Source organism: Emys orbicularis, chromosome 10 (assembly GCF_028017835.1).
Source record: "Emys orbicularis isolate rEmyOrb1 chromosome 10, rEmyOrb1.hap1, whole genome shotgun sequence".
Classification (NCBI taxonomy): domain Eukaryota; kingdom Metazoa; phylum Chordata; order Testudines; family Emydidae; genus Emys; species Emys orbicularis.
The window spans coordinates 74,447,381-74,475,219 of record NC_088692.1 but is presented as its reverse complement, the minus strand read 5'-3'; the positions used below and the strand labels follow the sequence as shown (position 1 = coordinate 74,475,219).

At 41.7% G+C, this 27,839-nt stretch overlaps 1 protein-coding gene across 1 annotated transcript in view; it reads left to right on the top strand.

Annotated features, from left to right (window-relative positions):
* Positions 1-2,411: 2,411 nt before the first annotated feature.
* Positions 2,412-27,839, top strand: part of CEMIP (cell migration inducing hyaluronidase 1) — a 63,417-nt gene continuing 37,989 nt past the window's right edge. The window contains exons 1-10 of the mRNA XM_065412255.1: positions 2,412-2,469; positions 5,617-5,769; positions 6,465-6,603; positions 8,837-9,073; positions 10,410-10,589; positions 16,507-16,577; positions 17,559-17,654; positions 18,295-18,416; positions 20,794-20,935; positions 21,988-22,179. Of these exons, the coding sequence (XP_065268327.1) occupies positions 2,412-2,469; positions 5,617-5,769; positions 6,465-6,603; positions 8,837-9,073; positions 10,410-10,589; positions 16,507-16,577; positions 17,559-17,654; positions 18,295-18,416; positions 20,794-20,935; positions 21,988-22,179 (1,390 nt within the window). The remainder of the gene's footprint in view (positions 2,470-5,616; positions 5,770-6,464; positions 6,604-8,836; positions 9,074-10,409; positions 10,590-16,506; positions 16,578-17,558; positions 17,655-18,294; positions 18,417-20,793; positions 20,936-21,987; positions 22,180-27,839) is intronic.

Sequence of the window (27,839 nt, the reverse complement as noted above, 5' to 3'; positions counted from 1 at the left end):
TTTCCCATTTTGCAGCAAATTCCATGATTTTGAAATTTCACCAGTTCCAAAATGGAATGAAATTTTTTTTTTAATTTCCAGAAAAATGAAATTCTGAAAAATGTCATGTTTTTTAGACACTTGGGACATTTCGTTTTGCTAAAACGGAAATATTTCATTTTTATTTTGATTTTTTTTAACTTTCTTCAAACTGTTTTTATATAAAAACACTATTTCATTTGAAAAAGTCATTTTGAAATGAAAAATCAAAGTGTTTGATACTGAAAATGCCAAAACAGGATGTTTCAACATTATTGAAATGCTTCACTTCATCTTTTTAACAACATTTTGTCAAAGTTGGCATATTCTTCAAAGCATTTTGATGAAAATGACGTTTTTGGTTTTGGTTTTTTTTGGAGGGGGGTGGGAAGGTTTGATGAGTAAATTCAGACCAGCACTATTACTATGTGTATTGCTTTTTCTCTACTATCCTGCAATATCCTTTGTAGCACTGAGTATCACGTGGCAGGCTGTCTGTATTGTCACTCATGGATAGACTGTTGCTTTCACTCAGTGGGCATGAGCCATGTGACCAGAAATCCTCATGTCACTATGCCCTACAACTGTACAAGCAAACTTATTTCCTGTTGGGATGTTTGTTGACAAATTTGGTTGTAATGCTACTTTTAATACAATGCCCCAAATTTCATGGCAATACGTTTTGGGTAAGTAGTTGTAATTAAAATTTTACCATTTATATGCACAGCGCGGACACCTCCTGTATTTATTTCAGCTGTGGAATTTGTTCCAGACTAAATCTTGGGGTTTTTTTAATTACAAGAGGATAAGTACAATAATTGAAGTTTTCTTAGGTAAGAAATTGGAGCTCCCCAGAGTTATCTTTTTATTGTTTTTACCTGTATAACTCCAAACCAATGTGATTTTTCTAAACAAATATTTGACACTGTATTACTTTGCAATATGAACAGGTTCCTTGTGTCTGCATAGGGAGGTTTATTTAATTTGGAAAAGAACCTAATGGTCTTATTTGCAACCAAACATTGTGTTTGAAGAGACTGCCCTCAAGATGCTCACACAACTATCAGCAGGAGCGCCGCCAGCTTTTCTGCCGCCCTAAGTGGCGGAAGGTCCCGCCCCGAAATGCCGCCCCCCACAGAGGCGGTGGAAGGTCCCGCCGCCGAAATACTGCCGCAGTCGCCGCCCCCGAAATTGTAGTACCCTAGGCGACTGCCTAGGTCACCTAATGGGTTGCGCCAGCCCTGACTATCAGTGACTTTAAAAGCAAATGTATGTAAATACGAAGAGGAGCCTAAACTGATGTATGTTGACATACAGAAGAACCCTATGGATATAAGAGACCAATGAACAATCTGTCTAATCATATGCTGACTCTGTATTATGTTATAACCATTATATGGCCATATGGATTACAAACAAGTTTCTTTAAAAGTCCATCACTACAGAATTGCACAATGAAATGTAATGGCTCCAAGGACTATACTGGTTAAAGAATATGGATTTTAAACAATGCCTTACAAATACATACGAGTGAACATTTTACATAAGTAGTATGCACAGAAGTACATAACCCTTGACCTCCGTGGGACTATTCATGTCCATGAACTCTCACCAGCATGAGGCAGAGTTGCATAATCAGGCCCTTTAGCATATGGGCTATAATCACAGTAATCCTAGACACAGTGGGATTACTTAAGGACAGCGCTCCAGCCCACTCCAAATCTAAATTTCCTGGCACTGAAGCTAGATCTTCACGGGGGAAATTTCTAAAAGCATCCTTTAGCTTTGCTCCCAGAATTGCAATTTGGAGTGACTGAGCACCCAAAAGTCCAGAAGGTGCAGATTCAAAACTGCAACTGTGAGCACAGGTCAGAATTTTGGGATGCACAGAACATGGTTGCAAAAAGTTCACGCCCAGAACACAGGCATGCAGTTTAAGGTACTCACATTGAGGCCACTCTGAAAATTTGATCCTGTGTTGTTTTCATTTTTTGCGGGGGATGGGGGGGTGGGAGGGGTGTTGCACATGTGAGTATGCAGCCATCCACAGTCCTGATACCATATGTGTTTATACTGCATTCCTAAGAAGTTTCCTGTCACATGTTGTGATTTCCTTCTGTGTACATGTTTGAATATCTGAATATTAAACTTAACAAAGGGGAATATGTTGGGTGGGGGGTGTTCTTGTTTTCCTGTTCTTCTCTAACAAGTCAAGAGGGGTGAAAAATGAAGGCCTGCTTAGTCAGAAAACAGGATGTAACCCTTTCTCCGTGTCATGTGTAACTTTTGCTTAAAATATGCTTGAGTTGACAAAGATCTAATCCCTGCCTTGGTGTTCTTTGTCACAGGTCTCCACAGAACTAAGAATACTGAAAGCAGCCTCCCTTCCCAGGATGGACCTGGTCATCCGTTTTGTTTCTCTTCTATTTGTAATCTCTTCTGTACGCACAGGTAAGTTTCCAGCCAACAGAAGGTATATAAATAACAACAGTATTTGTAACTCGGGAAAGTGCAGCTGTAGGTCAGGTGTCTTTTCAGTCCTTAATCCAGTGTCTGCAGGGAGCTTATAGCACAAGCGATGTGGGGAAATACATAACAGGATTCATTTCCCAAGTTCCCCAGCCTCCCTAGTTTAGAGCAGCTTCGTTAAAGGCAAAGGAAGAAACTACTAAGCAGTTGAAAATGCTATGTGAAGTGAAGAAGCTGAATAAGCCAAGTTTATAAAATAGCCCAAGAGCTGTCGTTCTGAGATGCGCTTTGAGCATTTTATTGCGTTGTCCTAGCTCCGCCCTCATGGCTAGAACATCAGAAATTATGGGGAGAACAAAAAGCCATCCTGTCCCAGGATGGTTCCTCGGTCCTTCTCTGGGTCTTGCTGATAAAAGTAAAAGCATTTCATGCATTATGTTCAGCCTCTCCAAGTTACATCTCTCCTCACTGTGGTATTCTTTATATTCTAAGTATGGCTGATTTGTTTCTGACTTTTTTTAATCCTCCCTAATTTAACCCCCAAAGCTATCATTAAGCAACATGAGGTATACTGTCATTGCTGTGCTTAGGGAATTTTAGGCACAAAAGGAAACGTAGCTAATTCTGCAGTCCCCTGAAGCTGGCATCTGAGTGCAAAAAGACCAGGAGATTCATAGATAAGGCTGACATTTCATCTGTGATGAAGTAAATGGGTACTAGAGAGCCAGTTAACCCTTTAGCTGTTTCAGTCCTTCTATGGCTGGCAATGGATGTCTTGCTGGAGAACACCGACTAGGATTGGATTGTAGAGTTTCTCCACTGCTCCTGGTATGAATGAGTTAAGAAAGGAGCTTGGATCTTTAACTCTGAATTATCCTGGCTTTTGCTAATTTAAATCCAAGTCATAAGAGTAAATCCCCTCCCCCTAACCTCTGTCTACTTCTCTGCCTGTCTTTAGACTATGAATTCCTCAGGGCTGGTGTTGTCTTTTCTTGAATGTTGGGAAAACACCCATGATAAACTAATAATAATAATGAGCTGGCTTTTACCCATCCAACTTAGCCCGTTTGGAAGATTACACCTTTCAATTTGATTCAAATGTCAGTGTCTGTGATTGATTTTTATAATCTCGATGTGAGCACACTTCCAATTATTCTTGTCCCTCGTAGAAAACCTTGATCATTTCTTTTGACGCTGGTTGTCTATTTAAATTAGTGTTATTTTCAGGCATCTGCTTACAATGCAAGTTCCAACTACTGCCTGAATTATTTCTTTTTCAGGCTACTCTTATTGATTCTGTACATCTCCCAGTAGAGATCAGGAGCCTGAGTCTGATCTTTTCTCCTCCAGTGTAAATCGGGAGGAATACCATTTATACCAATGGGATCACTCCAGTTTGAAACTGGTGCACATATTTGATTTGAGCCCTCGATATTTTTCAGTGTTTGAATCACGCTCAACAGTTATTAGCATTCTTTGACTTGATCCTTGCATTTCTATGTAAAGAACTTATGTAGAGCCAGAACACATGTTGCACACATGAAATGTCACTTGCTACCCTGGATAACTGGTCCTGTGGAGTCTCAATAGAGGATGTCCTTAAGAGACACCAAACCAGTGGTTGATCCAATTCTATTGTTTTCTTAAGAGTTGGAGTTGATTTGGAATCTGACAGGAAACTCAATGCAGATGGACAGATTTTGTTCATGATGTTACAGAATTCCAATTGTCCTTCTGGTTTTCTAGTGGCAAAAGAATACAGAATATATAGCTCCCTAATTGTCACAGTATTTCTTGATGTCAGCACTAGAACATCTTGACAGTGGGAGAGTCTTAAACATGATCGCATTGGGCGAAGTTCCAAGAGCTGATGAGAACCTGCAACTCCCATTGATGGGAAAAGGTTCATTGTTTAAACTCCCATTGTCCTCAATCTTCTTTAATTAGGAAGTTTTTAACCATCATGAAACACACACACACACACACACACACACACACACACACACACACACACACACACACACACACACACACCTTGTTGAACTAGAGTAGATGTGGGGCTAATGTGATGGGTAAGATTAAAGCAGATAAATATCTTATCTTAAATACTTATCACATGAGATGCCCTTGGGTTTGGTGCATGAGCACAGTTGAGATGTGTGTGGAGACCAATGATGTGCAACCCTCGGGAGGATGGATCCTTCTCTTTTGTCTGAAAGATATAATGAAGCCAACCATTCTCTCATGAGATTTCTAGCTTTTCCTGGCTTTGGTCAGACTGGAATCTCCCTGAGAACTATCCTGTTATGGTATTTAAACCACTCATGCTTCCAATCCCAGTTGAAGAGTAAAGATTGTAGAAGTGTATAGCTTTTTCCCCCCTTTAAGTGTACCAGACCTCACAGGTATTGTTTGGCATTAGCTCGTGTTTAGGTGATGGTTCAGGTTGGGTCTTATTTTCTCCATTTTCATTTGCTCCCCAGAGCAGACACCTTTGTGCAGCTAGTGACAGACTGCTCACATTATAGCTGGACATTGACAGGAAGAGCTGTAACATTAAGGGCAAAATCCTCCCCTTTTCTCTACAGCTATCTTGATGCGGTGATACCAGTGATGTTTTGCTGTGCAGGGTAGTAAGGTTTTTTGTGCTTCCTGACTGCAGCAGAGCATGGAGTAATGGTCTCAAGTTGCAGTGGGGGAGGTTTAGGTTGGATATTAGGAAAAACTTTTTCACTAGGAGGGTGGTGACGCACTGGAATGGGTTACCTAGGGAGGTGGCGGAATCTCCTTCTTTAGAGGTTTTTAAGGTCAGGCTTGACAAAGCCCTGGCTGGGATGATTTAGTTGCGGATTGGTCCTGCTTTGAGCAGGGGGTTGGACTAGATGACCTCCTGAGGTCCCTTCCAACCCTGATATTCTATGATTCTATGTTCCCAAAGTTATCGTTCATTTTCCTTTTATCATGACCCAAATACAGTCCAATCAAGGTGGGACATATTTGCATTTCAGGGAAGAGGCATCCTCTTTGAATGTAATTTATCGAGCAAGACAGCGTCAAGGGCATAGATGTGACATTTTCTTTCTTGAGTGAAGCCAGGATAACTTTATCATCTTCCTTCATCTCTGTCAGCAGAAGCAGACTCAGCGTGTCCTGATCAGGATCCTGAGCTGGGACCCTGGAACGCTGGTCATGATGAAGATCAACACATTGAAATCAGCAAAGGCAGGAAGCTCCTTCTCTCTTCCTCGGCGACCGTCCACTCGATCCACATCACAGATGGAGGTAAATCCTTCTGCCAGCCTGAGAGCCAAGCCAGGGGACAAGGGTTCTCCATTACGTCTACTTAGATCAGCACATATGGCACAGGGACAGCTTCCTCCAGGGTGCTCCGAGGTAGAGCAAATATTGGATAATGCCAACTTCAATTTCATACCAGGGTGGGTGGTGATAGGGATGATATCAGCTCTGGGCAGCTAAGAGTAGCTTGTTTGTTGTCTTCTCTGGAGAATTTACAAAAGTACATCAACTTGCTTAATAGTTCTGGTCCTACAATTTCCTTTGTAAACCCTATCCTAGTAATTCGCTGTACAGATAATGTCATAATGAAGCAACGATATTCTTAGGGTCTCAGGACAAGGCAGATATGTGTTTACTCTTTGTCTGGAAGGGCAGTATCCTATTTTGTTGCTGATGACTGCTAGTATTAACCGCTTTTATTCAGCATTAACTCGTAAGTCCTTGTGCAGTCTCCTATTCAGTCCTTCTCCATGCAAAACTCCACTGACTTCAGTGAGAGTTTGCCTGAGTAAAAGCCAAATAAACACTTTAGGATCTGGCCCTAAAGCAGCTTTGAGGAATATGTTTGGCATTTCTCTCTGATGTAATTGGGAAAGCTGGCCCTGCCTTTTGCACAATAGCGCCAGTAACTCTGATGACTTGCTGTGTTTTAAAACTTCATACCATTATTTTTTCCTTAGGAAAACTGGTAATTAAAGACAATACACAGCCTATAGTTTTGCGAACTCGACATATATTGATTGAAAATGGAGGAGAGCTACATATCGGCAGTGAGCTATGTCCATACCAAAGTAATGTGACGATCATCTTATACGGGCGGTATGTACCTAAAGAACATGAATCCCCTAACTTAGTGCTGGATCTCTATATTACATGTTCCCTTTCACAACGCAGAGATACAAAATAATAATCACAATTAAGGTTTCAGTGACATTAAACATAAATCACTCATGCAAACAATGCTTTGTGGGGGGGCTTCTTGGCATATTGAGCTAATTAACTTTACAAAACAAAAAGAGAAACTTTGGGACCTGGTTTTGAGTCCTGTTTGACCTATCACAAAACTGCCACATATTTCACCACCAATTGATCTCATTAGCTGTCTTGCTCAAGAGATTTTGTAGCCTATCCATTCTTTCAAATGTTTTAAAGTCACAGGAAAGAAGGCCCAACGTTTCCATTATTTTCTTGCAGTTACCTTGGTCTGAAAATTTTCATGCCTACATTGAGAGATATATGTGTGTGTGTGTCCCTGATGTACTGGGGTACCACTGAGCCTGCCGGTTCCACCAGTCTGGGTTCCGTTACACTGCCCTTCTGAGCCAGGCTCTCAAACCCCCTCCAGCACACTCACAGGTAGGGCCACAGCCAGCTGCAGAAAGACATAGACACTGCGTGGGAAGACTCAGCTCGGGAATTCCCCAGCACTCAATGCACCCCCCTCTGGAGTGTAAACCCAATTGTATTGTCTTGCGCGGCACAGAAATCTGTAGTTTAAGCTCATGAAATTCACTCCCTCTCTCAACGTGGAGGAAGATCTGCACAGCTTTTTGCCCCCCAGTTATGAATTGCACAAACTGGTTTATAGAAACAAAAAAAAAAAATCTATTCTTTGTAGTTAATAAATTTGAAGTGATTATAAGGCATAGCAAACAGATCACAGCAGATTACTGAGCAAATAAAGCAAACACGCAAACTAAACTTAATCCACTAAAGAAACTGGCTACAAGTAGTAATTTCTCACCCTAAATGTTGTTTTAAGCAGGTTGCAGAGTTTCTTGTAGACAAACTGCTCTTGCTTGCAGCTTAGAACTCCAGGTATTCCTTTCACAGGCCAGACACCTTCTAGCCTGGGTCCAGTCCTTTCTTCCCCAGATCAGTCTTACGTGTTTTCAGCAGTCATCTTGGGCAGGGATTCAGTGAAGAACAGACCTAGATTAACTCACTTCCCTGCCTTAAATGGGATTTACATATGGCAGGAATCCTTTGTTTCCCTGCTTGGCCCCCACCACTATTAGTGGAAAAATACTAGTGGGCCAAGATGGGGTCCAGTACCAGGTGACATGATCACATGACCTTGCAGTGTCAAAGCAGCATCCCAGGAAGCTTCTCAGGAAAGTGGGAGATTAGCATCTTCAGAGTCCTATTGTTCTCCCTAATGGCCCATTCAGGCTGATTGCCTACTGTCTGGTGGGCGTTCCCCAGGTGTAAACACAGTTGTAATTGTTACATAGGCAATATTCTTAACTTCAGATACAGAAATGATACATGCATACAAATAGGATAATCATAGTCCGGACATCATAACCTTTCCAATGATACCTCACCTGATCCATCTTACATAAAACATATCTTAGTTATGCCATGTTCATATCCTAACAATATCTCTATGAAGAATATGGGGCGTAGTGTCACAAGAGGTAATTCAGTCAAAGAAATAGACTTCACTTCTGTGCAAAGTGCTCTAATGTTTCAAGTTGGTAAATATTACTTTCTATTCGCTCAGGCCTGATTGATACACAGCTTTTGTACTGATATAACTACTTCAGCTAGGGATGTGGTTTGCTTTTAAAAAAAAAATAGTTATACAGTTACAACCGCTAGTGTGCATGCGGCTATACCAGCATAGCATATTCCCCTTCCCATATGGGAAAAGCTATCCTTGTGTAAGCCCATTTATACCAATATAACTGTATCCACACTAGGTGTGTTGTACTGCTTTCCTACCAGTACAACTTTTGTGTGTCGACAAGCCTCCAAAGTGGAATGTCAATAGTAATCTAAAAGAACAACAAACTAGTGATAATGAGTCAGCTGCCATGTCTGTCCTAAATTGTCTCTGACCCCTGTTGTTAGTGTTATTTCAGACAAAGAATTTATTTTCTATAGAGTCCCAGCATTTTGCATTCCTTAGGATCTCTTGAAAGAAATACATTCTAAACCTGTTGCTTCCTCTCCTGTTGGGCAGTGCCAGCACTTGGTGGGAGGCTTCGTGTTGGCTTGATAGTAAAATATTCTAATTCATATGTGTGTATTATTTTTTACCCTACAGAGCAGATGATGGCATCCAGCCAGATGCTGACTTTGGGCAAAAATATATTGGAGTCAGTCGAGGTGGAACCCTTGAGATCCATGGTGAGAAAAAGTTGTCCTGGACTTTTCTAAACAAGACTCTCCACCCTGGTGGCATGGAAGAAGGTGGCTACTACTTTGAAAGGAGCTGGGGGCATCGAGGTGTCATTGTCCATGTTATTGACCCAAAAACAGGGGCAGTCGTCCATTCAGATCGGTGAGTCAGTTTAGAGCCATCAGTATCTGGGAACTTTTGACATTACCTTGAAGGCAGCATCACTGTCAGATCAGAGACAGGCAAAGGGAATTTCCAGGGACAGATTTATGTAGGTCTCATTGTATGCCTCACTATAGCTCTTTTCAATTCCGTAGTCTCCATATCCAAATTAGGGCCCAATCCTGCAAGATGACGAATGACTTCAACTCCCTGCAAAGTCAGCAAGAGTAGACGGTGCTCAGCACCTTGCAGGATCAGGCCCTTAATGTGGATCAAAGACAGTTGTATCATGGAGTCCTTAGGTTTTTCTGGGCAGTTTATCCAGAAACTTCCTTTCTGATGGGTCATTAGCAAGTACTAGATTTATGACATACAACATTATTATTATGTATATGTTTTGTGGTAGTTCCTAGGAACCTTAGTCATGCACCAGGACCCTATTGTGCTAAGAGCTGTAAAACCCAGAACAAAAAGATGGATCGGGCCCCAGCAAGCTTACAATCTAAGCAAACTGGTATCCTAACCAGGCCCTGAAGAACTGCCTCAGACAAACCTCTCATTGACTTCAGGGAATGCAGAGCTGCTGGCTGGATTCCAACTGAAGCAGCACTGTAGTCTCACACCAGAAATAAGTGATGCATTTTTCCTTGTGCTCACTTCAATCAAATTTGGGTCCCTTCTCTAAGGAAACATGTTACCACTAATTAAGACAATTAACAGTTTTAAATATTTGAAGCTTTAAAAATGTTTATGAAGAACTGCTGATTGTAGGGGTTTTCATCTGAGAGCTAGGGTTTTTTTAAAATACAGGCATGCATCTTATTTCTAATCCGGTGTTACAAAAGGAAATAACTGCACAGTAAGTAATGTATTACTCCGGTAGTGGCACGCTTTTTTTAACTAGGATAAAAAACAATCAAGCAAACAAAGCACCCAACAACAACAGAAACAAAACACCATCCTAGAAAGTATATCAGTAAGAAAAAAAAAAAGTCTTTTTCTCTTTTCCTACATACATACCTACTTTTTTCACCTGCCACTATTTCTCAAACGGGATGGTTATTGTTACAGTTTTGCTGTTTCATTATCTAGATCTTAGGCAATTCTCTGAATTAGTTTTATGGCAAACCATAATGTATTCTTTTAAACAAACCAGTATAATAATCATTCCATTTCATTATACTGTTAAGTAGCACCTTTGCAAGGGATGATGTATAATGGTATCTATAGCAATACAAACATGTAGATCTCTCTCTATAATACCGATTTTTAACCAGAGGGAATATAGAGAAGGTGTGATGCTCCCTGGTGTAAATGCTTCTTTTCTTTCCTTTAGGTTTGATACCTACAAACTGAAAGGGGAAAGTGCCCGTCTTGTCCAGTACTTGAGAGCAATTGACAATGGCATGATCCTGTCAATAGCAGTGAATGATGAAGGATCTAGAAACTTGGATGACTCAGCCAGGAAAGCAATGACCAAACTGGGCAGCAAGCATTTCCTCCATCTTGGGTTCAGGTATGTGCCTATCCTGCCAGTTCTGCCAGCACAGAGCACTTATTATGCTTTTCATATACCCAGATAATTCTACTCTCTCAAAGGCACAACGTTCTTTCACACTGTGAAATTTTTTCCCTTTTTTCTGTGCAAACTTTTAGCAGTTAATTAAATAGCCTAAGATGCATTCAGTGTCTATATTGGGCATTTTTATTAGGAGATTGAGGAATAACACATGATTCACATTAAAAGGCATGTATTTTTCCATGATAACCCCACAAGTTATCCATTCCTGTTTGTTTCCATGCCATACCCTAGAGATTTAAGATGTATGTATAAATCTATCCAGTGTACTGAATATACATATCGTTCTCTTGGGTAAACAAACTTTAGGGCTAGTGTAACAGACATATAGCCCTGGCTAAATACATAGACAGACATTCTGGAAAATATATTATATAACTAATCAAATGTATATTTGGGATTTGTGCAGCACATAATTTAGTATGCATTATATTTACCCTGTAGACTGTAAAAGTCCTTTGGCCAATATACAGTATATGTTGGCACACATATTGTTTTAAAGAATATGTACTATTTGCCCAGTTGGAGTCCTAGTTTATCACGTTGCTCTGCATTTTTAAAAAGTGGTTGTTGGTTACCCAATAGGTCATAGTCTATATAAAGTCTGGAGGAGTCATTGTGGACCATTTTTAAAAATTCCTTCAAAAACAGAGCCAAAGGCCAATCTTTGTGAACATGTGTGTGACAATTAGGCACCTGCAGATGGAGAACATTTTCATTCTGGTATATAAGGAAACTTAGCCGTGAGAGTCCCTTACCTGTTACAGGGAATTGGATGCACTGTATTGAGAATTCCTAATGAAATAACCTAGCCTGCAAAAAATATAGGACAAAAACTGAACAAACAAACAAAAAAAACCCAGTATTTCCTCCCAGATACCCACAGTCCATGTTATGGCCCAATGGCCTGTCAGATTTCTGCTTCTGTAATTCTAGTTTTGAGACATGGAAAGAGACTTTGAAAATCCTACATCTTTTTTCCAATCCTGCAATGGGGAATTTTTTTTTTTTTTGTTCATAGTTTTGGTGAAACTGCTCCTGGTATTTTTATCCAACAGTGGCATTTTAATGTTAGTTTCCAGCTCCTTTACAATAGGTACTTTGAATGGAAATGCCTAGAGAATATGATTCATCGTGTTATGACTCAGCTCTGCCATGAACTAGCAGTTGCCATCTGAAAGCTAACACTTGCCACGCTGCTACTTGAGCTACTGCAGCATTTTTCTATATTTTAGAATAGGAAACAGTGGGGCCAACTCAGATATTTCTTGGGTAAGAGGGCAACTTCTCCTTCCCCCTGCCTCACTGGCTGGAATTCATTCCAGTGCCCACTCATCCCCCCCCCCCCCCCCCCCCCAGGGACCAGTGGCGGATTAATAATTTTGCCGCCCCTAGGCCGGGAAATAATTGCCGCCCTGGCCCCGCCCCGACTCCGCCCTTTTCCCGCCCCCATTCCAACCCCCTCCCCAAAGTCTCCGCCCCCTCCCTTCCCCAAATCCCCGCCCCCAGCCCCATCTCTTCCCCCAGCGCGCGGCGTTCCCCCTCCCTCCCTGCCCCGCGAAACAGCTGTTTCGCGGCGCAAGAGCTGGGAGGGGAGAGAAACAGGACGCGGCGGCGCGCTTGCAGAGAAGGCGGAGGTGAGCTGGAGCAGGGGGGCGGGGCACGGAGGGGAGCTTCCGCCCCTGCAAATTTGCCGGCCTAGGCCTTGTCGGCCTAGGCAATAATACGGCGCTGACAGGGACCCTGGACTTCCCTTGGCTGGGGAGTCTCCCCCCCTTACCCACACATTGCATGAGTCAGTGCTGCAGGAGTCGAGTTCTCAGCAGGCTCCCCTGCACTCCACCCCAGAGGAACAGACTCCCTGTGCACCAAGTTGCAACATCATTTGGCATGGATGCACTTCCATCTGGATGGAGGGTTGGCCAAGCCAAATTTGAGTGTCATTGTGACCCTGTGCACCCGCCTGCAATGCCACTGAAATTTGGACTGGCCCCAGCTCTGTCTGTATAGAGGAGCAGCCAGGTCAAATTTCAGTGTTGTGACCACACAGCCAGAGTGCTGCTCTGGATCACTCAGGCAGCAGCCTTACTGATTTAGTACAGGACCTCTAAAAGTTGTCTGGCCACAATCCCCCCCCCCCCCCCAGTTCCATTTTATATATGGAATTTTGAGCAAGTGCAAAAACCTGGAGTGTGTGGGGGAGAATGCACCTCTTCTTATTGACAGGAAATAACAGCGACATCTTGGGTATTCTGATGTGGTAATTCATGGCAAATGTTGACCCTTTAAGGGTGACCACTGTGTAACATACAGGTTTGTAAAAATATTTGCATCCCTGTGTACTAGTTAGGTGCGTCCGCCACTTTTGAAAACGTTACCTCTGAAGTCCCAATGACTTTTTTTAATGACTCTTGGTCTCCTGTGACAGATTTATAAAAGTCTTAGGTGTCTAAAGATGTAGACAGCTGCCTAGTAGGATTTTCAAAACCCTGTCTACAGCTTTAGACACCTCACACTTTTTCAATGGGAGTTAGACACCTAACTTACTTAGGCACTTTTGAAAATATTATTTTAAAAATCCATCAGGATAACAAACTAGCAAAGATTCTCTGTTCCACAATGCCCCAGTGCCTAATTATCAGCTTCTAAATTATAAATGTTCAAAGCCTGGAATCCTTACTCAGGCAAAATTCCCATTGAAGTTATTATTTACTGAGGCCAATGTTCTAAGTTTTGTCTGAGTTAAGGATTGCAAGGTTTGGTCCACAAATAACACATTACCCACAAACACCCTGAAACCTGGGGGGATGCCTTTATCCAGAACCAAATCCCAAACTTCACGACTGGCTCCTTTCTCTACACCAGGATGAACCCAAAGCCTGAACTGAAACACCCTGATTTGGTTCTGAATTCTGCAGCTTGGACCCATCTCTACTCTGAGCAGAAACTCAACTGCAAACCTATATTTGTACCAGAATCAGATAATAACAAAGATTGTTACATCTGACCCCTTTCTCCTCTGCAGTGCAGTAGATAGTGAGGGAAAGGGACTGGATGTTATTTTATTGTCATTTTTGAACCTGTGCCTGGGTACTGCATATCAACAGCTACATAATCATACAAGAAAGTCTGAATGCCACGCTGCCTCTTGTTAGGTTTTTACTCTGTAGTAGAGTTAGTGATTTTCAGTGCACTGTACACTTAGGCACATTTTTAGTACTGCTAAAGTAAGGGCCTGTCAAAGGTAAAAAGTCCCTGCTCATTCTGGACAGTATAAAGTACTGTAGTTTTGTAAAAATTACTCTGGGCGATTTGCTAGATTATATATCCACCCTCTAAACTACACTGCAGAGGAGGAGTCGGATAATGGGCAGTGGATTGATTGCTCTCTCTTTCTTATCACCCTAAAACATCTGTTGGCTTGATGACAGGCTGACAGTACTAAATCAAACACCTGTGTGCCAGATCTGCACAGCACTATGTCCGTTGCTGATGACCGATTGCGAATGTTGCTGAGACAATAACTGGTGCAACCCCAGCTAGTAATTTTGGGGTGAGATATATTTGTTTCACATTTTTGAAAGTGCCAAATGAGTCAGGTTACTCAGTCACTGCCTGGGTAATTTTCTGGTACTGTGGGCTACACATGGAGATTGATAGATAGATAGAAACCATCTGTCTCCACTTCTGTCACATTAAACCAGGTCCTGAGCTGCCATAAATCAGCATTGTTCCATTAAAGTCAAAGGAATGATGATTTACACTAGCTGAGCATCTGGCTCACGATGTCTGTTCCTGTTGCCCATTTGCTGAATCCAGAAAAATCAGAATGAATAGAAGAGCTTCCCCTTCCTTGTCTCACTGAGAAATGAATGTGCCCTTTAAATAATGAGCTTTTTTTTTAATAAATCAATCAAGACAAAGTCTTTCAGCACTAGCTGCTGACAGTTCTAATCCGAACCTCACACTGGCATCAGCGGTGCTACTCTGGGTTCATACAGGCATAAAGGAGAATGGAATTCAGTCCTCGCATTTCACACCATCAGGACATGTTACATATGGCCACGTGCATTAGGATGAACTGGCTTAACCATGCAGTTAGCCATAAACTAACTCAGGGAGCCAAATACTGGGAAGAGCGAAACGGGTGCAAATATTAGTTTAAGAACAAACTGAACTGTTCTGCAGTATATTTTGAATGCTCTTGGCCTTGTTTATTTTTAATCATATTTTTGTCACTTGTTTTTATTTTTGTTAACCAAAAAAAAAAAAAAAAAGGGAAGTTGGTGGGAGGCGGGGGGACGTCTGTCCTGCCTGCTGAGTGATAAAATGTCATTTCTTCCACCGTCCCACCCCTCTCTTTCTCTTTGGCTGGAGATCACAGAACTCCAATGCCTTTGGCATTCGGTGTGCAGGAAAGTTTTCCAGCAGGAGCATCTGGCTCCCTGGCAGACGCCTCAGGCAGTTGTGCTGGCAGCTTTGCAGCTTCCCCTTGGTCTGTCCTGTGGTCAGGCCACTGATGAGCTGCTGGAGCTGCCTTGATTTTTTTGAGAAGCCATTTTCTTTACATTAACAGGGTGGATATGTCACCCCCGTTCTCACCATGGGACCATGCCTACTCAGAGTCTGCTCCTACTGAAGTCAAGGGGAATTTAGCCATTGACTTCAATGGGAACAGAATCAAGCCCTAATAAAGGTGAGACGGCTGGTAATACATAGTGTGTTTTTGATAGCTGGCTTTTAGCGTCCATATATATTTTCTTTAGAAGCCTGAGGGCGGGTTTTAAAGCCACCTACATTCCAGTTACCATCAAATGCAATGTGGGAGGTGCTGGCTTGGACTCCTAGCATGAAGTCCTGACTTTTTTGAAATCAGTGGAAGTTTTGCCAAGAGACAGAGGATTTCTCTAATAGGGTTTTTATTTGCTAAATGTTGGGGCCTCTCGACTATAGTGGAAGTCCCACAATGCACTTCTTGTTCTGTTGTGATGCACATTATTAATTAATAGCATTCATGGCTGAAGTCTATTTAGACACACAACAGTAAATCACATTCAGCAGCAGGACAAAACTCCCTGCTCTGACCCATTAGTGCCCTTCTCTAGGGGATTCATCTCCAAAGTTGAGAGGGCAATTTAGTCTCTGTTCCCCAAACCGGTTCAGTTCACATGCTAGTGCTTCGAGCATTGCTGATAACTCTCTAGTAGATACTGGACTGAGTCCACCTGTGACCATCAGATAGTAACAAACTGCACTTATTACTGACCTGGGGCTGGAGCTGACCCAGTGATTGTGGCTCATAAACCCCCATTCCTGGTCACAGTTTGAAGTGAAGAAAATCTATTCTTGTGGCATATCTATGCACCTTTGATAGCAGTTTTTGCCAGAAAATCAATAAAACAGAGTCCATTATAAATCCCTACGGCTCACTACAGGCTGAAACCTGACCTACAACATTTCAGCACAAATTCAATTTGCTTAACCGAATTTGGGTATTTTAAAGTTCTTTTTTGGGGGGAAGGGAAGCATTACAGCCACCCAGCGGCATTGCCAGTGTCCCATGTTGCTATCGCACAAAAGCCTCTTTAGATATTCAATAAAAAGTGAAGTCCACCTGTTACATTTATACAACACTGATTAATTATATCAAGAAGCTATTTGTCTTTGAACTTCATTTCTCTTGTTGCATATTTAGCAAAACATATTAAGTGTTAAGATATTGTCAGTGTAAAACCTACTGCAGTGTCACATAAATCTGTCGGTTTTGAAGATGGTGCACCAGGGAGGAGAAAACAAATGATGCATGCAAGTACCAGATGAAATAATATGATCATTTCTCATCTTGATTTCTCAGGCATCCTTGGAGTTTTATTACAGTAAAAGGAAACCCTTCCTCTTCTGTTGAAGACCACATTGAATATCTAGGTAATGCAGAAGCAAATGCTTGCTTGAAATTGCCTGGGCAAGTTCCTCCCTGGTATAATTCCATGGAAGTCAGTGTAATTACGTAAGGGATAAATTTGTTCCATTACCTTTGTACTGTCTGACACGACACTACATTGAAGCTGTGAACAGGAGTCTTACCTCCTTACATTATCCCCATGCTGTGATGCAGTTGGATGGGATTTGACACAGGCCACTCATACACAGAAATACAGGACCAGATTCTCAGCTAGTATAAATCAGTATAGCTCCATTGAAGCCAAATTATGTACAGGTCTGTCGCATCTTACGCGCATTTAACATGCGCGATTTCAGCTTTACGCGGTCAGCAAAAACAAAACAAAAACAAAAAAAGAGAAAAATAACAATTTTAATACTGTACCTGTAGTGCGGGCGATTCCGCCCGCCATTACACTCAATGTAATTTTGACTATATGCGATTTTCGCTTTACGCGCTGCCTGCGGAACGTAACCCCAGCGTAAGATGTGACAGACCTGTATCCACCTTTTTGACATAAATCAGTGGAACGATCTCCGTTAACATGAGATGAAAATCTAAGGCATGATATTGTACCATGAGAGTCAAAACCCTGCAGCCTATACTAGTTTTTGAGGCTATTTGCTGTGGAATACCCTAGTATTTTCTAAATAAAGACAATGACTTGGTTTGTCACAATGTAAACTAGCAAACAAAAAATGCAAAATAAAACAAAAAACATGATTTTCTTAATTCACTTGATTTTTTGAGAATTCCTCCTCTACAAAGGCAAAGTCTGAGCAGAAGGAAAGAGTCTGAAAAATCATTCCAAGAGCAGGAGGAACAATTTTGCTGGAAATTTTGTGGGCAATTACTGAATCTGCTCTAGTCTCCCAAGAGACACAAACACGGGCTTGCTCCATTGCCTATTAAGTCTTAGCTTCTATCACTTGCGAACCATGAAATTGTTAATAATTGTTTTACAGGACACAAAGGATCAGCTGTGGCCAAAGTATTCAAACTATTCCAGGCTGAGAATGGAGAGCATTTTAATGTGTCTTCAACCAGTGAGTGGGTTCAAGGTGAGCCATCTGTTTGCCTGCTAGCAGAGTGACAGCGCTTAGACAGTGCTAATTGCTCTTTGAAATATTCCTTTTTATCACACCAATCACATTTCCTCTCTTTAGAAAGAGAGGCTCTGATATCTGTTAAGGTTGCCTTTAATCCAAACAAGAACACAAGCAGCATCTCTATTTGCAACCCCTGCAAGACTCTCTGTAATTTGAATCCTTTGTCTTTTTTGCATTGAATGTGACAGTCCATGTGTTAAGACCAAACCAACATACATCCTCTTATTTCTTTTGATTATGTGGTCACCGCTTGTCAGAATGATGTTTCAGTTAACAAACAGCAACTGATTACAAGCTGACTTGAATATACTATATGCAGACATCTCTAGGGAGAAGGGCACAATTCGAGTTCCACAGCTGTTAGAAATGCTCATGCTACATACTCAAACCATGTAGCTTTTAAATAATTCCATGCTCCCTTACCTTGCTACACTTCATAGCATCAGTAAAGCAGCTGCCAGACTGGCAAGGAGAACCAGGAACTAGGTAGTTATTGAAGTAACTTGTTCGTAGTATTTGAGACTAAATTAAGTGCATTTTTGCTGCATTAAGTACGGCTTTCTATAAAACGATCTTTCCTGTTTGTCTCCAGATGTAGAATGGACAGAGTGGTTTGAGAAGCCCAAAAAGGCAAGATCCAAAGACACGGAGAAACTTTCTGACCTCAGAGCGGCAAACCCAGGCAAAATCTGTAGTCACCCCCTTGCTATCCAGGTAGGACAAACTCCCCATTTTCCCTATAGATTGGCTTGTCTGATGTGCAGCAGCAGTATAGTAAGCAACCAACTGCAGCATCAAAGTCAAGAAAGTTCTAGTAGACCTCAGGCCTTCTTGGTGACTGTGTTGTGAGTGTGAATGCATTTAGTTTCTAGACGTCTCTTGATGCTCTTGTACATAGACTGGCCACGATGCTGGCAAATGTTTAACACTAATGGGAGGCTCATAAGACAAACTATATTCCTCATTCTGAGTCTGATCCTGTAACCCTTATTCACACAACCAGTCTCAGGTCAGTCAATAGGACTACTGGTGTGAGGAAGGGTTGTAGAATTGGATCCTCTTCTTCAAGTTCTCACTTCTGGAACCTTGAGTGCTGCGGATGGGATTGTGGACAGCATCTATGCTGTCCATAAAATACGTAGTTTCCTACAGGAAGATTAAGGGGGGAAAAGAGAGGATGGAAATTTTCCAAGGGTCTAAAATGGCCTTAGAATGGAAGCTGTCTGAAAAATTAAGCACAGAATCTGACCATAATATTAAAACTACAGGTTGCATTAGGTTATGGGGGGAAATGTCTTTGGGCTTGCAGTCATTTTTCAAAGTCCATTGCTTTTTCTTTGGTAGAAAGAAGTCTGAATTCCATTGTGCGAAACATGTAATTAAATCCTCGAATGCACATGTTGAGGGGAAAAAGTATCCTTGTTATGACTGCAAAAGCTACTTAATGTCTGAAGGAAAAATGGCTTTTATTGGCAAATTCCCACTGCATACTTAAATGTCCAGTTGATAAAATTCTGCAGCTCAAGTGCTGCTTAACAGAAGACCATAAAATGATTGGTACTGGGGGGTTTACACAGGGTTGGCTTGAGCATTAAGGCATGTAGGAATTGATCCAGCAAACTCTTACTCACCTGAGTAGCCCTTGCTCACAAGAATAATTGCATTAAATTTAATTGGACTACTCATGCAATGAGGACTACCTGTATGAACAAGGGCTTCCAGGACTGAGTCTTCAATTTAATCTCATTGTGGAACAGTTTTTTTCCTCATTGTTCACTATTACTTGCCAGGTCAATGGTAAAACTGACTCTAGATGCATTTCAGCTTTTGTTCATGTGTTGGAAGAGGGATTTCAGTTCAGAACATGAGAGCCACTAGGCCAGATACTAATTTAACTAATAGTTGCTTTTGTTCATATGTATTAAAAGTGAAACAAGAAACGCCATATTTTTCTGTTTCTGAAAAGTTATAAATCATGAGCTTCTAAATCCTCAGCTGATATAAATCCATGTAGCCCATTGACTTCATCAGTTTACACCAGCTGAGGATTCAAGTAATCAGAACTAACCTGCCCCAACGATGCTAAGCACAAGAAGAATCAAAATAGAACAAGAAATTTGTAGCCAAGGGCACGTTTCCCATTGATTGCAGGGAGCGTGCCTATATGAGTGAGTAGGAGTTGCAGGATCAGGCCTCTAATTTAGATGGTGACTCATTTATGAGCCTCGTGCCTTTTTAAAATGAAGGTTATTTGGCTGGTTCTATGCAATGTGTAGCATTTTTGTGCAATGGCAAAAAGGGTTGCAAACCGAGGTCTAGACTGTGGTATTGAATCCCAGCCTTGAGGGGGGGATGATATGGACTGCACTGCCCCAGGAGGAACGCATGCTTGACATGTTGAATCATCGCTTGGGGTGGTGTAACCTGATCCCCTCCCAGCATACCCAGCCAGCTCCACAGGCTGGTTTGTATGTGGGAAAGCAGAGGCCCACCTCTTCTTGCCCCCTTTGGGGCAATTTGTGACTTCAAGGTGCATGAGGGACCATTCCTAGTGCTCCCTGAGTATAGAGATAACAAATATCCCTGGCCCTTGCAAGGGAGAGAGAGAAAAGACTCCCACCTCTTTCTCCTGCAAGGATCAGACACAGTCTGGCCCCAGGTAACGAAATGAGAAAAGTTAAGATGCCTGAAAGCCATGAGTTTGTTTGGGCCCATCCATCTGCATTCAGAATCTGAATCTGACCTCAAACTAGTGGAGATCTAAAATCAAGGGAAACAAGGCAGCATTAGCAAAGCTCAGAGTACTGTTTCCAAAACAAAAAACACCCAAGTCCTAATATAGATGTGGGAGTGACATGATTCACCTAGTATTAAATCCATGTAGTCTGCATAAAAAAGTTATGGTGCATGAACCAACTAGAGTATATAACTGAATTCTACCCATGATCATTCATCCTGTTTTATTACATGGTCATTGTGCATCATCTTAATGCAAAGTGATCACCCTCATTCCATGCAGAGAGAGAGTAAGAGGATGTGAACGCCATTCATGTTTAATGACCACCCCTGTGCATTTCTATTCTCATCCTAGGCAGCTACACTTTCTGGAGCCAATTTAACAACTGAGGTTTTCTATAAAAGCGGCCATGATTATAGGTTTATGTGCCATGGTAAGGATCAGACAGACGAAGGCTGCCAAAATTACCGAGTGCGGTTCCTGTGTGGCAAACCTGGTATGTGACTCACTTTTTAACGCCCAGCTGCCATGTCATTCAGAGCAGAAACCCCATTTTGAATTTTCCTCCTTCTGAGCTGGCTATTTTATAGAAAGCAGAACTTTGATACCAAACACAATAATTCACTGGGAAACCCTTTGATTTCCGTGTTGCATTCTTTGCTTTCTTCTGATGTCTGGGTCCCTGACTGAGCACTTAGCCACAGGTAGACAGGATGGGCCAAACCAGGCCTGTTGGAGCACCTCCTACTGATGTCAATGGGAGTAACCTCTACTTACTGTAGAACTGAATTTGGTCCAATGAGTTCCTCGAGCTGAGGTTTGGCTGGGATATTAGAGTCTTCAATAGAGTATCTTGAGAGATTCTTGAGCACTACGTGGAATGATGTGATGGTGTCACCAAAACCCCGTAATACTGTACAGATACTTGGCAAGACCTGTAACAATCTCCACGCTTCCTAAAGCATTTCAAGATGGGGCAGGATTATTCCTTCAGCAAGCGAGGAGACTGTGTTTCATGCTAATGCTGTTGGGAAGCAACGTGTTTTTCAAAGTAATTATTTCTTTTGCAATTATTCATTTAAGCAATACCTGCCCTCATACTGGTCATTACGTGTGATTCTTTAACGCTCATTTAGTAGGGAGATAAAGATGGAAGGCAGTTATCTTTGTTGGGGAAAAAAACAGTCATTATGTTAAAAACCACTTCTGGGAGGTTTATTGCTACCGTAAATAACAGTGCAGCGGCAACCATAACTGCTGGAGCTAAGTGGGTGTGGTGAGTTGAGCCACTAAGGGCTACATTTAAATTTAGTTAAATGGCTAGTGGAAAATCTATTTGCCAATAACTAATGAATAGGCCTTTTTTTGTTTGTTTGTTTGTTTTTCACAAACCAAACCCAACCAAGAACGTACTTGGGAGAGCTGTAACATTTATGTTGGATCAGTAAACTACTACATTTTGTTGGTATCAAAAATGCCCAGAGAAGTTAGTGGACAATTTAAGGTTCAGTGAGCTGAATTCTCTGCCATCCCCTTTTTGCTTCCTAGTGAGACCAAAGCTTACTGTAAGCATTGATACCAACGTGAACAGCACAATCTTGAGGCTGGCAGATGATGCACGATCATGGAAGGCTGGAGATAGACTTGTTGTTGCCAGTACAGATTATTCCATGTACCAGGCGGAAGAATTCCAAGTCTTGCCGTGCAGAGCCTGTGGGCCTAATGAGGTCAAAGTATCAGGTGAGGATTTATCTTGTCATTCGCATGTTTCTATGGGCACATTCTTCTCTCCTTCATACCCAAGAAGCTCCATTTAAACCAAAGGTGTAGCAGAGATGTGAATGAGAGCTGAATTTGGCCTTCAGTTTGTTGATGTTATTGTGAAATCTGTACCTTTTGCTATCTGAAAATCACCTGACATCTGTAAGTGATGATAGTGCCTTCAGGTTTATCTGTGGGTTTTCCATCTTCCTAAGCATCCAGCTCTTGATCTTCTCTCCCAAGCACTTTGCAGGGTGGGCCTGAGTTTATAGGATTTGACGTGCTCTAGAAGAGGATCATCTTCTGAAAAGCATAAGATGAAGTCCTTTCTTATCAAAGGGAGAGGAGGAGCAGGTCATGAGAGATTTTTAGGGCTCTGTGTTATTGTAGAGTTGGTTATTTATGCCATGCAGATATATTTAGGAAGAAACCCAGTATCCCATTTATAAAATACTACTCTGTTAAAACCATCTGTTTTTAGTATCTATATAGAGCACATGACATAGTGGAGATGTGTTAACTATATGTCCCTAAAGTCACATGACCAGCCATATAATCTCAAACCACAGTGCTTGAGTAAACCAGAGTTGCTGTAGAATGCTGAGTGAATTGATCTGAGACAGAGGAAATGGGAAGGTGAGTGTAGTGATACAAAGTTTTTTTTGTTTTTTTTTCTCTTCTGGAGGACTAGCTCAAATCTGGAACAGGCTGCTGGTGGTGAAAAATCATTGCTGTCTAATTGTTCTTCAGTGGTCTTTGTGTTCTAAACCCAGTTCAAAAAATACAGCCACCACAAAGTGACACCTTACTGTCCATTTCAGCAGAGAGGCACAGATGTCGGGGAGAGATTTTCCAAAACACAACAAATGGCTTTTAAATCTTCCCCTGAGTCTGTCAGGTCCTCTTTCCCTTCCAGAACTTGGTTTTGGCACATTGATGGGTAGTGTGGAGAGAGTGCATTAGCTACCCATTCTGTCAATAGACGGAGGACTTTCCAGTACCGTCCTTTACAACAACAAACATTCATGTAAAAAATGTAGCATAGCTGAATGCTTATGGTGGTAATTCAGACATGTTACATTGCCAGTGAACTGCCAGTGTTTAAATAAGAGGTAATAATGGTGAGTCAGATTCATTTGAGGAGAGATTTTTTTAACATACACTTAATGTAAATTCATTTTGAGAAAACATACTCCCACTTCGAACAATCAGTGCACCAGACAGTTTGCTCAGCTCTGCGACATTAACTACTTCATGCATCATTATCTCTGATGCAGCCCTTTCTGAAGGATACAAGTGTTTCCTCCTGCACTGTGCTTTTGGAAGGGCTCTAGTCATTCATTGTTCAACAGGCAAAAAGAGGGATATTGGTTAAGCCAAAAACAATATTATTCTGACTTTGAATTCATCATAGTCTTATGACTTAAGATGACAAGCACTCTCCCAGAGAATGTATCTACCAGCTGAGTATTATTCTCATGAAACACTTGAGCTATTGGAAAAACTGCATCAATCTATAATGATACAAAGTACATTTGTGAGAACAATCTTGGAAATAGTCAATAAAAATGAAGACCGCAGATTAATACATTTCTAAGACTCTTCTTGTATCTTCTTGGATCTCTAAAATTTTTATAATTTATTTATATTCATCTTCTACAACAATTTCCATTGAGTGACTATTAGGAAAGTGAATAGACAGGGGGGAAAAAGAAGCCATGTGATTTCAAGTAGAGATCTAAGTGGAAATACTTGTTGAAGTGTTTGCGCTCTGTTTCCAATTAGTTGTTAGGAGAATTTGGACATCCCTTTTATTACCACAGATGACACACACTGGGGCCAAAGTCTGCCCTGACTTACACCCCTGCAACTCCATTGACGTCAATGGGATTTCCCTGGTTATATAAGTCGGGGCACAATTTGACCCAATAATAACTGCATCCAACTTTCTTGTAGCAAAATCCCACACACTAAAAATAAAATGGAAGAATCCTGCATGAATCTGACATAGTTCAGTCAAGTTGAAGGGAATAATGTGAAAGATTGAAATCTCCTCCATCCTCACGAGAAGACAAGTAGGTCAAGGGAGTGTCCTGTAGACAATCAAGTTGGGACTTTCGCCTTGGGATCTCATTCCATTCTTCTCTGTGACTTCATAAGCAGTGGGCCTGATGCTGCAGCGCTTAGACAGGTGAACAGTCCCATTGTATCATATTCATATAACATGCAGGATTGGGCATTGAGTTATGTGCAGAAAAGACTATATATTTTTTTCTGTCTTCTTCCACAGTCTACTTCATTCTTCTCAGTTTTCTGTATCAGTTCAAGTGAAGGATCTTCATATAGAAAGATGTAAACGCAGTTTGAGTTAGGAACTAAGAGCTCCAAAAATCTGCCCATTGGAAATAACAAACAAATTATAAAAATAGCTCTACTCATAATAGGTTTTGTCCCCTTTAACCAGTTTGGTTTGTTGGTTTTTTTTTTTTTTTTTTTTTTTTTTTTTAACTAAACATAAATGTCAAGATTAAACTACTCAAGTGTCCATTTGACAATATGGCAAAATAATCCTCATGCTGTAAGGATTTTTGTGGAACATCAATTTGGCAGAGCAAAAGTCGAATTATAATCAGTGTTCCAATGTTTTAATATTTTAACAGATACAGCTTTGGATATTTTGCCAGATAAGTTAAACTAGTTAGCCAGCTCATATACTATTTATATTTGACACTTCCTGCTGAGAAGTCGTACTTGCTTTACTGACTAGAAGTGGCTTAAGTAGCAGTAAAAAGATGAATATTAGAGCACGAAGGGTGGGACTTTTAAAAGAGCCTAAGGGAATTAGATAGCCTACTCCCATTGGACTTCAATAGGATTTGGGTGCCTAATTCTCTTATGGTTCTTTAAAAATTCCAGCCGAAATAGCTAAAGCAGGTGCCTAAGGAACCATTCTTGCAAACACTTACTCAGGTGAGTAGTTGTATTGATTTCAAAGTTGTTACTTCCATGAGGCTCAAACTCGAAGGTCACCAGTCCCAGTAAAAATTTGTCATTTATTGAAATGGAACTCCTTCCCCCTCCCTCCTCCTTTGTTTAACTGTCTTCACTTGTCATTTTTATGTCTAGATTATTTTCTGTGAGGAAATGATTAAAACTGTTTGATGTTTTATCTCTGGACTCTGCAAAACTGGGGGAACACAGTGCAAGTCAGAGGAGGGAGAGAAGGAGGAAGGAAGGGTTGTGTTATTACAGTAGGATAGGATGAAAGATCAAGTATTTCTTGTGGTTTCCCCAGGAAACCAGTCTTATCGGTATCTTTGTGGCTGTATATGAAGTTACTAACAATGCTGATAAGTTTCACCGTGGATGGAATATACATGATGAAACAACCTTTTGTGCATATACTGTACTTGATAAAGCATGATTTTAAAAAAATACCCTACTTGTGGTTGGCCTAATTACTCAAATTATCCCACCCATTAGTAAATCTGTGATTACAACTGCATCTCACACACATCTAGAATCCAACTGGTATGGTTGCAGAGACTGAATAATTGTGGAGCGTTACTGAGTTTATCTGGTAATACTAAAATATGGGAGAAGAGCTTTAGAATTAGGAACTTACCTAAGAACAGATGTGGGGACAATTTCTCCATTCCAGCTCCGATACATGAGTTGGCTTATTGATCTCTTCTACACTAAGCTAGTAGGAAAATTCTTGATCTCTTGTCTTCTAAAATATGCCAGATTCAGCCATCTCCTCAAAAGGTGTTGAGCTGGATTCTCCATTGCAGATATTTACACCAGGGCAAAGAGTGTGAAATGCTACCGTTCTTGTTTTGGTAGCACTTTGTACTAGCTTTACCCTGTAAATGGTGCAGGGCAGTGGAGAGTCGAGGTCCAGGTTTGTTATATGCACCCAAAAGTTTAGGTGCTGATTTAAACTCTCCATGCCTTCTACAGATGTGCACTGTTTAGCTTGGAAACCTCAGGAGACCATGTTTCTTGGGGGATTTCTGGCACTGTCCGCTCTGGGTCAGGCAGGAAACATCACAAAAAAGGCCCTTTCTAGCTGTCTTTTGATGGTTCTTCCTCATGCTGCCAGACAATTGCCAGGGCTAATGTAAAGAAAAAACCCTGAATAAATGTTAACCCAGCATTTCAAAAAAGGTGGGAACAGGTTTGATTTTTAGAAATGGGGGAGAGGGAGAAATTCTTAATATTTCTCAATCAAAACTCCATCTTTTCCACCTCACACTCCCAATGCCAGGTACAAGGGGTTTTGTTTCAAGGGGAATTAGGGAAAAAAACAACAGGCTGCTCTCAAGAGGGAGGCATATTGGGTCATAGACAAGTGGGGAAAAAAACTAATATTTATAGGAAGAACTACCCTGTCAGATTTATTAGCTACAGCAGAAAGTACTAATGAACAATTACAGGCAATGAGATGAGCACTCACACATTTAACCCAACAATTGAAATTAATCCAATTTATTACAACTCTCAGGAGACTAAATTATTGCGTGCCACAGGCAGAGGCTAGAAAGCTCTGAGGTAGTGCCGGAGGCCCCTGCAGCATCCAGCAATTGATTAAGTGAGAGACTCCCAGATGATCCAGGCCCCACATTGCAGAGGATGGGGGGGAAAATCCACGGTCACTGCCAATCTGACTAGGGGGAAAATTCCTTCCCAACCCCGAATATGATCAATTAGCCCCTGAACTGGTGAGGAAGAACCAGCCAATCCAGAACCTGAGAGAGAGAACTCTCTGCACCACCTCACATAGTGATTAATTGGTGCCAGGGCTTGCCAGTTCCGAGCCCCGGCAATCGCTGGGCCTGGCAGTTCCGAGCCCCGGCAATCGCTAGGCCTGCCATGTCCGTTATGAAAGTTTTAAAAAAATTGCTTGAGCCCAGGCACCTCCTTCATTGCAAATTAAGCACTGACCTCACAGCACTGTCCCAGCACCAGCAGTGGCCATCTCTGATGCTTCAGAGGATGAAGATTTTAAAAAACAAAACCAAACCCAAAACGCAACGCAGTGTGTGTGTGTGGTGGTGGTGGGGGGGGGATCCCTTTCTGACCCCTGCACGTGGACAGCTGAAACCCAGAAGCATGAGATTTTAGGAACATAAGACATGAACCGGAAGGGACCCGCAGGGCTGCTGAGCCCTGCCCCTTCCCAGCACAGGCAATTCCATCACACAATCCCACTCATAAATTTGTCAGGCTCTCTCGTAAAACTAATTAAGTGGCTGCATTCTGGGTGTGTGAGGTTCAGGGGAATTCTCCACTGGCCAGCTACAGGCAGAATAAAAATGGGAAACACCGTCACTATATTGCAGACCAGTGAGGATTCTGTAGGAAGATGGATAGCAAGAAAGAGTGTTTGCCATTAAACATAAGCAATATAAAGAAAATGTGAATCAAACAGGCAAGGTTGTGTGCAGCATTTACTTTATGGCTGTCTACCCTCGGAGCTAGGGGTGTGATTCCCAGCTCAAGTAGACATACTCACACTGGCTCTTACTGAGCCAGCATGCTAAATATAGTAGTGTAGCCATGGCATGGAAAGCAGCAGCACAGGCTAGCTGCCCCGAGTACAAGCCTGCCTGAACCCCCTTGGTGCATAATGGGGT